The sequence below is a fragment of the Trichosurus vulpecula genome, chromosome 8 (assembly GCF_011100635.1).
Source record: "Trichosurus vulpecula isolate mTriVul1 chromosome 8, mTriVul1.pri, whole genome shotgun sequence".
Lineage (NCBI taxonomy): Eukaryota > Metazoa > Chordata > Mammalia > Diprotodontia > Phalangeridae > Trichosurus > Trichosurus vulpecula.
The window spans coordinates 149,459,331-149,471,817 of NC_050580.1; the positions used below are offsets into that span (position 1 = coordinate 149,459,331).

A 12,487-nucleotide genomic window follows, 5' to 3' on the forward strand; every position below is an offset into this window, starting at 1 on the left:
AAATCCTGAAAGGCCCAGCAAAAGCTACTGGGAGAAAGTTCCCAAGGTAAAAATGGTTGACATCCCAATTTCAGCAGGGTACTTGTTATGTTTTTAACCACTTCTTACGGTGACTGTCCTCCCTTGGTAATTGAGAGCCAGTGGTTGGGGATTAGGGAAGTTCCCTCCCAACTTGGCTCTGGAGTCTCTTCCTCATGTGGGTGTGTCCGTTGCTATCATTTCAGGGCATGAAGGAGAGTGGTGAGAAGCTCCGAGGTGCCCAGATGGCAGATAAGGCTGGATGGATCAAGAAGAGCAGTGGGGGCCTCCTGGGACTTTGGAAAGACCGATACCTCCTGCTCTGCAAGGCACAACTTCTTGTCTACGAGAATGAGGTGAGGAACCCAGTCAGTTCAGTCAAGATGTAACTGTAAGAAAGACCTGGGGATCAGAACAGCACATTGTAGACGAGGAAAGCAAAACCCAGAAGTGAGTAGCAGGTTGGAGGATGTGATAGGGTGGAGTAGCAGGTTAGAGGATGTGATAGGTAGAAGATGGAAAGGTTGTCCATCCTAAAAACCAAGGAAGAAATGAGAAGGCAGCAGAATCTAGTGGAGAGGTCAGAGCAGGAGTCAGAACCATGAGGCACAGATTTCTGGACTTGGAGTCAGGAAGACCTGAGTTCAAATCCCTCCTCATGCTTATTAGCAGTATGACCCTGAGGTAAGTCACTTCACCTTGCTTAGCCTCAGTTTCCACATCTGTAAAATGGATGTAATAATAGTACCTGTTTCACAGGGCTGTTGTGAGGAACAAATGAGAACATATGTGCAAAGTACTTTGTAAGTCCTCGAGTGCTTATATAAATGCTGCTGTTAATTCTATGTCTAGTTCAGCCTCTAACATACAGTCTGACCTTGGGTAAATCACTTACTTCCTCTGGGTTTTGGTTTCTTCATCTGTAAAGCAGGGGTAATGATACCTGTTCTTCCTCCATTCCGGAGTTATTTTGAGTAACAAATGAGATAACAGATAGGAAAAGTACTTTATAAGAGCAGGATAGTATCATTATCATTAGCATCATCATTATTTTTATTGTTAATAAAAATAATTATTATGGCCATCATCACAGTGGTCTTAGTGATAAACTGAGGTGGAATTCAGCCAAAGGAACATGGCTAGAGTTGTTTCTGAGCCCCACCCTGGAACAGCCATTCAGTCATATTGTTTTCATTCCCACCACTTCCTAAAGAGCTCTGCTTATGTCTCAGCCTTCTGTTTCCTGTACAATCTCGGACACTTTATCTATTCTGCTGTTGGCTTAGCAACATGCTGTGTGGACATGATGACCCTGAAGGAGGATGCTTGGACCAGATCAGTTTCCAAAGGCTTTCTAGTATCTCCTTCCCTGATGCTTGGGGAGGAGGCTGGGGAAGTGTGAACAATTTTCTATGGATTTAGATCACTATTTCCCAGACTGTGTATTGTCAGAACACTTCGATATCAGGGCAGAAGGGCCTGGAACCATGATGAAGAGAGGAGTGGGCATGACTGGTGAGTGTGTGAAGCGGGCCTGTGTGTAGGGATGTCTGATACATCTCAATTTCTCATTGATCAAACATTCTCTGGGAATGAAGGGTTTCATATAATTGAACTTTTCTTATTAAATTAAATTCGGTGAGCATCATTAATTAATGCAAAAGTGACTAAGACATGGTCCCTGAGCTTGTAATCTACTTAGAGAGATGATAAGGTCAGTAGTAACTATAATTCAAAGTAGAATGTCATAAGTACATAGGAGAGATGCAGACAGTGCTATGAAGACTCTCTGGATGTAGAGATTACATATTGCTGGGAAGATCAGAGAAGGCTGAAAGTAGGGGTTTTTTTTTTAACTGTTAAAAATTATTTTGCTGTAGCAATCTTGAATGGAACGCTTCATAAAATATGTTATAGTCTACATTATTAAATAGAGAATACTAAACAGAACTTAACCTTTTCTCGATGACTCAGGGTCATCCTTACAAACATCCATTATTGTATTGCATAGTAATACACTTCAGTAGTCTCAGTTTTTCTGTCTCTCTCCTCAGTGTCAGGCTGTCAGCTGTCACCTCTGCTGTCATTGTGCCTGCCTCTAATAGCACCATCCCCTACTCCCCTTCCTTTGCTGCTTCTAATCATCTGACTTGAGAAACTAGATTATTAAGTTTGTTAGAATTGTTGGTTAAGTAAGAGTCAATAAAACTCTCTGGGAGGTCCTGAGGAGTAAAGTCCAAGGACTATGTAACAGCTCTTTCAGGGGCTAAAGGACTGAGATTATCATGTTTGACCTTTGAATAAATGAGATGTTACTGTCCATGGTTGGGGGGTGAAATGAGATGAATGTATCAGAGAACAGCTGGCCTGAGGAGCTAAGGAAGCAGGAGACCTTCCTCCTCTAGAGTGCTCCAGTATGTCTCAACAAGTTCACAGATGTGTCACAGACTAAAAAAAAGTTGAGAAGCACGAATTTAGAGTCTTCTTAAAAGGTGCTGCCTTCTGCAGGGCACCTCATCCTCCACCTGCCTGAGTCCAACTCAGGGAATGTAGTGCTTGAGGGAAACAGGAGCAGTGGGTGAGAATGCAGACACACCTCCAGATGTATCAAACACTGCTGCCACTGCCATTGCCAAATTTGGATGTGCCTGAACTGGAAACATGGATGTGTGGTGGTATTTTTATAAGGAAGTGGTCTTGTCACAGCTCAGCTTCCCAGTTGCTGTGGGGATGAGTGACAGCCCAGCTGTCAGACTAAGTCAGGCATGCCCTTGGCCACATCTGGTGGGAGCCTAGACCATGCTAAACTGAGGAATGGAGAAAATTCCACTTACCTATTGCTTCATCCGGATCTGATTTAAGAAGAAGAGAGAAAAATGCAATTAAAAATAAAAGGATCATAATGTGAAACTCAAACACCATTTCAAGAATTGAACACTTTGGGGAAGGGGGATGGTAGGGGATCTGGCTGTGGGGCAGGAATTGAGAAATGCCTCATAACGTACTTCTTCCCTCTCCTTTTTCTTTTCTTTTCTTTTCTTTTTTTTTTTTTTTTGAGACAAGGAACAGGGATCCTAAAGAATGCTTCTGGCTCTCTCTCCCTTGCTGTCAGAGAAGCTGATATTCCAAAGATGCTTCTCCTAATGCTTTGGGTTTGTTGTCTGAGGGGGTAGTTTTTTGAGCTGTAGAAGGTCAGGAATGATTCAGCAATTTGAGCTGAGACGAAGCTCCGGAATGCCCAGAAATTCTCCTCCAGCTGGGGTGGATATGAGCAGGCAGCTGGTAGCTAGCTGGCCATTCAGGAATAACATCCCCCGGCGATGGCAGCGGCAGAGGTCTGGCCTTACTTCGCCTAACCCCCAACCTTGGCTATAATTTTCCAACATGTGTATCTTAGAGAGCGAGGGCAGAGGGAGGGGAGGAAAGGTGGGGGAGGGAAGGGGTTTCCATGTTTGCATTTGTCCAGCTAGGAGGTTGCCTCTGCAGACCTGTGAATGGCAGTAGCTTATCTTAGAAATTGCTTTGGAGTTTGCCGTTTTCTCTACCAGGATCAGCCTCATCAGAGTTCACAGGGAAGCCTCTTGTATGCCCTAATTCAGTCAATCAATCCTCAGATATGACTTGATCATCATTTAGCGGGCAGTATTACAGAGGCAAGGATAGGACTAGAAGTCAGGAGCCTCAGATTGGAATGCTGGTTCTGATACAATCCTGGCTGTGTGACTCTGGGCAAGTCCAATTTCCTCTTTGAGCCTCAGTTTTCCTCATCTGGAAAATGGAATAATATACTTGTGCAGAGAAGAACAACCCCCCCCTCCCTCCACTATGTTTCTTTACACTTGAACCATGTACTTCACATCAATGCTGTGAAGAATGCACTTTGTAAACCATAATGTGCTGATTTTCTATAGATGCCAAATAAGGAATGTATCATTCTTATAGGGCAGAGAGATCACTGTGGACTCGGGTCTTGTAAGGCTTTCCAGAGTGCGGGTAGGGGGACTTGAGCCAGGTCTTGAAGGATAGGAGGTAGAGTATAGCCAGGAAGGGGGCCTGAATTTGGAGGCGAAGGTGATGCAGGACAGGTGTGGTACAGGTTCCCAGGCCTTGAACACCTTGTGACAACAGCATTCTCAGAGACTGAAGAACCAGCTTTTTCTATCAACAAAGCAGCTCAGATATAAACTTCTACACATGAATTATCAAGACAGACCAGTGCATCTCCTCAGCAAAGCCTTATGGGTGACAACTGCATCTTAAATCCTTAGCTCAGGTTAGTCAGATCCAGAAATAGTCAGCCCCTTTGGTGTTTCCTGCTGGCTCTCTCTGTGGTACCCAGTCTCAGCTTCTCTGCTAGTAGTGGCTGCCTCTTTTAGGGTGGCTGGGTTACTGTAGGATTCAGCCCCAGGCTTAGTGTGTTCCAGGCCAGACCAGATCGGCTTCTGCTACTTCAGAACTCCCTCCGGGAAGACAAAGCCACACCCAGGAAGAATGCTTCAACTTAGTCACACCCAGGGGATAAACCAATTAACTACTGGGGTGTGTGTGTGTGTGTGTGTGTGTGTGAGAGAGAGAGAGAGAGAGAGAGAGAGAGAGAGAGAGAGAGAGAGAGGGAAAGGGTTAAATTAGCTAGTTTTTGGACCTCAGAAACCTCTCCCCACTCCCCAAACCCCTCCTGAGTCTTGTGTGTGTTTGGGGTGGGGTGGTCACCCAGAAGCAGTGAGAATCCCATGAAAAGGATTGCAAATGAAGTCTGGGGGTTGTGGGGGGGAGATTGGACATGAAGGCTGCCAACTCTTTCTTAGTATCTGATGCTTCATTTAATCAGAGAAGATTCAGGAAGATGTGCCGCTCAAGGCAGAGCTTCCTGTGGCTAACACTCTTCTAAGAGAATTGGCCTCAGGATTCCCACAGGTGACTGACTCATCTTTGCTTGTCCCCAGAACTGTTAGTCTTTGCCTTTGTCCTAATGACCAAGAGACCCAAGGATGGGATATCCCAAGGAGGGAATCCTTTTGATTAAATGATTGAATATAATTTTCCTGAGGGCAGACCAAACTATCTCAGCTCTTTTTGTCTTCATATTTTTTTGTGCCTAGAACAGTGCCTGGTACATACTTGGCACTTAATAAATGCTTATTGTTAGTTGATTAGTTAATGGAGCTATTTATGAAATGGCTGCATGAACTTAGGCAAATCTCTTTCCCACTCTGGGCCTTAGTTTACTGTAAAATGAGACAGTAGGATTGTATCAGGGCTTCTTAATATTTGTGTCATTGACCCCTTTGGCAGTCTGGTGAAGTCTATGGACTTTTTCTCAAAATAATGTTTTTAAATACATAAAGCAAAATTACAAAGGAAGCTAATTATGTTGAATCAAGATATATATGTATACACACACACACACACACACACACACACACACACACACACACATATATTCCCCATCCAAGTTCACAGACTCCCAGAAAGCTATCTAAGAACCCCTGGACTTCATGATCTTTAAAGGTCCTGCATTTATCCCTAGTTGATTTTCTCCGCAGGAGCAACTATTAATTCTACCTTCACAGCAACTTCTGGAGTCTAAGAATAGGATCAGTGACTAATCTCTCCATGCTACTTCAGGGGAAACTGTCTTGCTCCAGAACCCCAGAATTACCAAGTGGGTTAGTGGAAAGGCTTACAGTCCACTAGCTATTCCATGTGTCCCCCCCCACCCCCTTTTTGCTCATGCTGTTCTCCAGTATGGAATGCTGTCCTCCGCTTTCACTTAAGGCAATCTCACCAAGCCTTCAATGCCCAACTTAAAGGCCATATAACATACGAGAAAGCTCACTGGATTTGGAATCAGTAGAACTGAGTTTGAATCCTGGTTCTGCCACTAACTGCTTTAGTGACCCTGAGCAAATCTCTTTACCTATCTTTACCTCAGTTTCCTCATCTGTAAAATAAGTAAATGAAGACCTATTGGTGAAACTGCAGACTAGAGATGGAATTTTAGGGATTGGATATAAAACGTATCTCTCTTATGTACATCGTGCTTTTAAAGTATATAATAAATTCAACATTTAAACTTTTTAAAAGTAATTTTCTTTGTATCAAGATCTTCCTTCTCTCCCTCTCACCTCCTGTTACTCTCCCAATTGAGAAAGCAAGAAAAACAAAACTCCCGCTTACAAACATGTATAACCAAGCAAAACAAATTTGACTGTGTATCCCCCTCAAAAAAATTTTTCTTAATCTGTCCTCCGAGTCTTTCACTTCTCTTTCTGGAAGTGAGTAGGCTTTTTCATCCACGTGTAACTTTCAAAGCTGTTCTTGTTTGTTTTTACTTCTGGCCTTCCTTTTGCTCTCTTTTGTATATTAAAAACATATGCTTCAATTACCCTCCCTCCCTCCCTCCTTCCCTGCCTTCTTCCTTCTCTCCCTCCTTCCTTCCTTCCTCCCTTCCTTCTTTCCTTCCTCCCTTCCTTCCGTCCTCCCTTCCCCCCTCCCTTCCTTCCTTCCTTCCTCCCTCCCTTCCTTCCTCCCTTCCCCCCTCCCACCCTTCCCCCCTCCCTCCCTTCCTTCCTCCCTCCCTCCCTCCCTTCCTTCCTTCCTTCCTTTTGTCTTTCCTTCCTACTTTGTTCTAGGATTCTACCTTATTGTAACCATTCTTCTTTTTTTCTGTATATCCTCTTTCCCATCTAAGGCAATAAGGCTTTCAAAAGCAAGACCCTTTTATGCTGAATTGTATGTCTAGTGCTCAGTGATGTACCTGTAAATGTTTGTTTTCTCACTGGACCTTCACTAGCCAGCCTCCCTTCCCAGAGTTCTTTTACAAATCAACAGTCTGCAAGTCAGGGAAAGCCAATATGCCGTGGTCACCATCAATGGAGAACATCCCTAGGAAGTTGTTTCCACCTGCAGTTGTGCCTGCTCCATCATATCTCATCAGTGTCAGTCTAAGGGGCATGATGTAGAGACTTGCTCGGCCAGATTTGAAAATCGTACCCCCTGTTTGTAGTCATCCGCCAGTAGCTTTGAACCATCACTCTTAACATCAGAGGTTTCCATCAATAAATACTTGATGTAAAACTTATGCAGTTATTAAAAAGTAATATTTTAAAATTTCCCTTGTGTACTACCCTTTCCCCTTACGTATAACACACTAGGGGTGACTGCTGACCTTCCTAACCTCCAGGCGTGCGCGTGTGCGCGCACGCCTGTGCAGGGGTTGGGACTAAGGTGGAATTTCATCCTCTAACCTAGTGATCACTTTTCTTTCTTCTCCCCAGGATGAGCAGAACTGCATAGAGACTGTAGAACTGGGCAGCTATGAGAAGTGCCAAGACTATCGAGCTCTCCTAAAGAAGAAGCATCGGTTTATTTTGCTTCGATCTCCTGGGAACAAGGTAAGAAAATATGTTTTTTGCCCCCTTCCTTCTCTCTGCACCTCACAATTTTTTATTATTGGCCAATATTCATTTAGACATCACGGTAGTGCACTCAGAGGGAAGAATTCCCTTCATCAGTGCAGGCTGGCACCTCCTCTTCAACCTGGAAGCTTAGAGAGTTTGACTGAGGAAAGGTTGTGTGCTTACCTAGGTCACATGGTCATCACATATGATAGGCACGACACAAGGCCAGCCCTTGAGATCTATTTTATCACAATGACTATCAAAAAAAAACTTTTTTCAAGAAAATAATAATAGCTTACATTTTATTATTATTATTCATAATAGCTAACATTACTATACTCTTTTAAAGTTTACAAAGCATTGTCACAGTAATCCTGTACTACTGGTAGTAATAATAGCTGGCAGTTCTATAGTGCTTTAATGTCTGTTGTTGTTGTTCAGTTGTTTCTGATTCTCTACGACTCCATTTGAAGTTCTCTTGACAAAGATACTGGATTCGTTCACCATTTCCTTCTCCAGCTCATTTTACAGATGAGGAAACTGAGGCAAACTGGGTTAAGCAACTTGCCCAGGGTCACACAGCTAGTAAGTGTCTGAGGCTGGATTTGAACTCAGGTCTTCCTGGCTCCAGGCTGGTGCTGTCTCCACTGTGCCACCTGGATGCACCCCACTTCCTCCTCCCTATTCCCCACCTTGTCCCTCTGCTTTAATGTTTACAAATTGCTTACTTGTCCAGGGTCCCATATCTAGCAAGTGTAATATAACCAGTACACAAACCCAGGTACTCCTGACCTCAAATACAATGGTCTTTCTATATTCTCCCATTCAGGAAGATAGTCCTATAACCTCCATGAAGGGGGAAGGGAAAGGAACAGTCACTTTTAGAGCTCCTACTATGTGCCAGGCACTGTCCCAAGTGCTTTTGGACAAATATCTCATTAGGTATAAGCTTTGTGACCTAGCACAATGTTCACCATATTTTCCAGACCAGAAATAAGACATGTAGTCTGATGAAGGGACAGCTAATTGGATCAGTGGATAGAATACCAGGCCTGGAGTCAGAAAGATCTGAGTTAAAATTCAGCGTCAGAAACTTACTAGCTGTATGACCCTGGGCAAGTCACTTAACCCCTATTTGCCTCAGGTCCTCATCTGGAAAATGAGGACACGCTGGAGAAGGAAACGTAAATCATTGTAGTATCTTTGCCAAGAAGACCCCACAGACAAAGTCCATGGGATCATGGAAAGTTGGACACGACTGAATGACAAAAGCCTGACAAAGGATATTCCTTTTGAAAAACCATATCATTAATTAATGATTTTATTAATTATTAATGTTAAAACAATTAATTATAGTTATTAATAATATCAATATTTATAACAGTACAATATCCAATGGCTTAAGGTGTGCATCATCTCAGATGAACCTCCTGACTACCCTTAGCTACTTTTTAGCTATTTTTTTTTCTTTTTTCTAATTAAAGGGGCCATCCTTTGACTCATTTCTTAAAGAGGCCTGTTCACTGAATGGGCGTTACCTCACTCAAAGTGAGAACCTGAAAAGGCCTCAGCCTGAAAGGGCCAGGGTCTCCCAATGCATCCTGGGCCATCTCCAGTCATCCTGGGTCATCCAGTCCACTGGACCCAGATGGCTCTGGAGGAGAAAGTGAGGCTGGTGACCTTGAACAGCCCTCTCTCACTCAAATCAAAGTCAACTGCAAGTCACATCATCATTTTCCTGATGTCATGGTCCTCTTCGAGAACGAAGGACAAAGACAACCAGCTACTACAGTGTTTTTATCCTCATTTTGCAAATGAGTAAATGGAGGCTTGGAAAAGGCCAGGGAAAGCCTTGGGAAATACCCAAGGTCTCCTAGCTAGTAACTGTATAAGATGAAAGGTGAAACTTGAACTCAGGTCTCTCCTGACTCTAAGCCCTTTCTGCTGTACTAAGCTGCTTCTCAATTGATAAGTGAACTTTCATTTCCTACAACTGGGATAGTTCTGGAAAATGCCTATTGTATGGTTGCTGGATCTGGCTCAGTCCTGTGGCCCCTCCATTGACCCATCTCTTTAAATGTGCCTGGGAGAATCCTTGGATGCTCAGGGCAGCACGCCTCTGTCCCCTACTTCTAAGGCCTTAGCTAAAAGGCTGCTGGGTTTGCCCAGACAGCTCCTCCTCCTCCACTGCCACATATAGATTCTACATTAATTGGAATCTGAAATGGTCTGACTGAGGTGCCTGCTACAGGTGGGTCCTTTTAATAATTTTCTCTTGGACATCTCCCCAGCTGATTATTGACGGGAGATGCATTTAAACCTCTTTCTGTATTGGAATACAGTCACTGTATTTCTGTATTGAGCAAGCAAATCTTTAACACAGCCTCCCCGCCTTTTCTGCCAGGAGACAGCCTGTACCCAGGCTATATCTGTAAGTTTTCCTTTGGTGGGTCCCTGGTCAGTGGAACCTGTCCCTGACTGAACCCCGGTGGGTCCAACTCCCTAGTTTTCCATAGGGGAAGTGGAATCTGTTGGGGGAGTTGGGATGCATATGTTCTTTAAGATGGAGGCTGGGGTTTGGAAATGGGAGATGTGGAGCTGAGTTACTTTGTGCTCTGTAGAGCTGGAGATTGGGGACTTTGGGACATAACCCAAGGATAGGTTGGCTACCCCTGCATTCAGGTGGCCCCTAGGTGTTGAAGTGTCCTTGGCAGTCTTCCTGTTTAATCTCCCCCACCCCCAATCTCCCTGCTCCTATCCCTAAGTAATATCCTATTAGAGAGTGTTTTGAAAACGCTGCCATAGAAGGAGAGCTGGAGGGGTCTTGTCCTCATCTTGCTCCCCTAGCCCCTGGGCATGAGCTCAGCACTGACCTCTATGAATTTCTAGGCGCTGCCCCTATCATTCTCTGCTGGGAGATCCCATGGCTTTAAAGAGCTCCACCCTCCTCATTCCCCTGATTTCATTTCTGTCTGAGCCTGGGTATGATTTCTTGCTGGCAAGATTCCTCTGTGGCCCCAAAAAAAGGTTGGGGGGAGTGGGTCGCAGATGAAAAGTTTGCTGTTTGTACCATTTTTTCTTTGGCTGGGAGTCTATAGAGGGTGTTGACACACAGCATACTTTCACAGATGTTGAGACAGAGTTCAGATTGCGTTCTCTTCCCCCCCCACCCCCTTCCCCAACTTCCATGTGCAGCTGTGTGGTATGCTGTGTTACCCACCCAGCATTTTCCATTTGTGATGTGCAGCAGGAACAATTGTGTGAGGCTGAATCATAGATTCCCTTTGCCAACTCATTTTTCTCCCCCCCTTCCCTCCCAGAGGTCATCTTGTCCCTCCCCCAGACTCTGCGGAGCATTTCTCCACCTCAGCCCAAGATACTCCTTCTCTACCACTCCTTTCTTTCCTGGTACCTGATCATACTTGTTGGGCCTCGTGCACTGGAGGCTTTGTGTTTTTGACTATTAGTTCATTAACCCTTATTCCGCCAGTGAGGGATGGGAAGTCTAGGAGGCAGTAGAGAGAGATATTTGAGGACCTCACTGAGCCCTGGGGTCATTCAGGGCTTCCTGTTGCCCTGGAGGAAGATAGACAAAGCAGAGCTAGGACTGAGGCAGCTAGGTCAGTCACTTAGTAAACATTTATTAAGCCCCTACCATAGGCCAAGAACTCCACTAAACCGTGGGGATACCAAGAAAGGGAAAAAGACAGCTCCTGTCCTTGAGAAGCTCACAATCTAGGGATCCAAGTGAATAGGACAAGAGATCTGGAGTCAGGCAGACCTTGAATTCAAATCTGGTCTCAGGTACTTACCAGCTGTGTGACCCTGGGCAAGTCACTTAACCTTGTCTGCCTTAGTTTCTTCATCTGTAAAATGGAGATAATTATAGCAGCTGCCTCCTAGGGTTGTTGTAATGAAAAATAAAATAATATTTTAAAACATTTTGCAAAACTTAAAACTCTTCATAAGTGCTAGCTGTTGTTAATATTTATACTGTCATTATTTTCATAAGTATTGGCTTTTTAAAGTACGAAAAGTTAATGGGACTGGGGCAGAGGTTGGTACTCAGGCCAGGTTTGTGCCATTTGACAATAGTTACTTAATCTTGGTTCCCTGTTGGAGGAGGAGTCAGACCTTCTGGTTTGTCTGGCAGGCAGATGAGTTTCCTTTGGGAGAATGGATTTATGGCTAAGCCCAGTTGGAGATTTAGGACCTCCTCCTAGATCTGGGTGGGAGTGTGTGTGTGTGTGTGTGTGTGTGTGTGTGTGTGTGTGTGTGTATGTGTGTGTGTATGTGTGTATGTATGTGTGTGTGTGTATGTGTGTGTGTATGTGTGTGTATGTGTACGTGTGTTTCTATGGAGTGCCTGCGTGTGTCTCTCTGATTTTGTATGATGCTGTGTAAATCTGCCCAAGTAGATGTGCTTTGGGAATATATTGGGGCAACAGGGGCTTTTGCCAGCAGGTTTCTTGCCTCATTGGTGTCACAGGGCAGTGCTCTGCCTTACCATGTTCTCCCTCTCCCTCAATTCCCTGATAATAAACGGAACAAAAAGAAAAAAAAAACATTTTTCTGGGTGATACCTTTTTGGATCACCTGTGGGGTGAGCAGTGGTTCAGGCCCTTCATGACCCCCTCAGTTCAGATGTTCTCTGGCTTCAGCCACTCCCATCCTCCTTCACTCCTAGAGGCCCAGGTGACCCCAGGAGCCACTTGGAAGGGGTATGTTAATGAAGGGATGGGAATCTGAGCCTGAAGAGGGGAGGAAGGAGGGAAAGGCCACACCTCTATGTTTCAGGGACAACTGGAAGGTCAGATGTTTAGAGTGGTGCTTTTGGAGGACTCTGTGGGCTGCAGAGGCAAGCTGGGAGTTATGTTGAAATTCTGGGTGACTCAGTTTCTGAGAAACATCCAAAATGGAGCTAGGAAGGGCAGAAATGGAGAAGCTGTGGGATCTTCAGCTGGGAGTTCTTTGGCTTATGTTCCTTCTCTCCTATCATACCTGACCTTTTCTTCTCTCCTCCCTTTCTTGTTCTCTCAATTGCTCTTTCTCTCTTTCCCTCCCTCCCT

General features: G+C 44.5%; 1 protein-coding gene across 1 annotated transcript in view; it reads left to right on the plus strand.

Annotated features, from left to right (window-relative positions):
• The window catches only part of PLEKHO2 (pleckstrin homology domain containing O2), a 40,855-nt gene that overhangs the window by 7,845 nt on the left and 20,523 nt on the right, over nucleotides 1-12,487 (plus strand). The window contains exons 2-3 of the mRNA XM_036735820.1: nucleotides 225-374; nucleotides 7,296-7,412. Of these exons, the coding sequence (XP_036591715.1) occupies nucleotides 225-374; nucleotides 7,296-7,412 (267 nt within the window). The remainder of the gene's footprint in view (nucleotides 1-224; nucleotides 375-7,295; nucleotides 7,413-12,487) is intronic.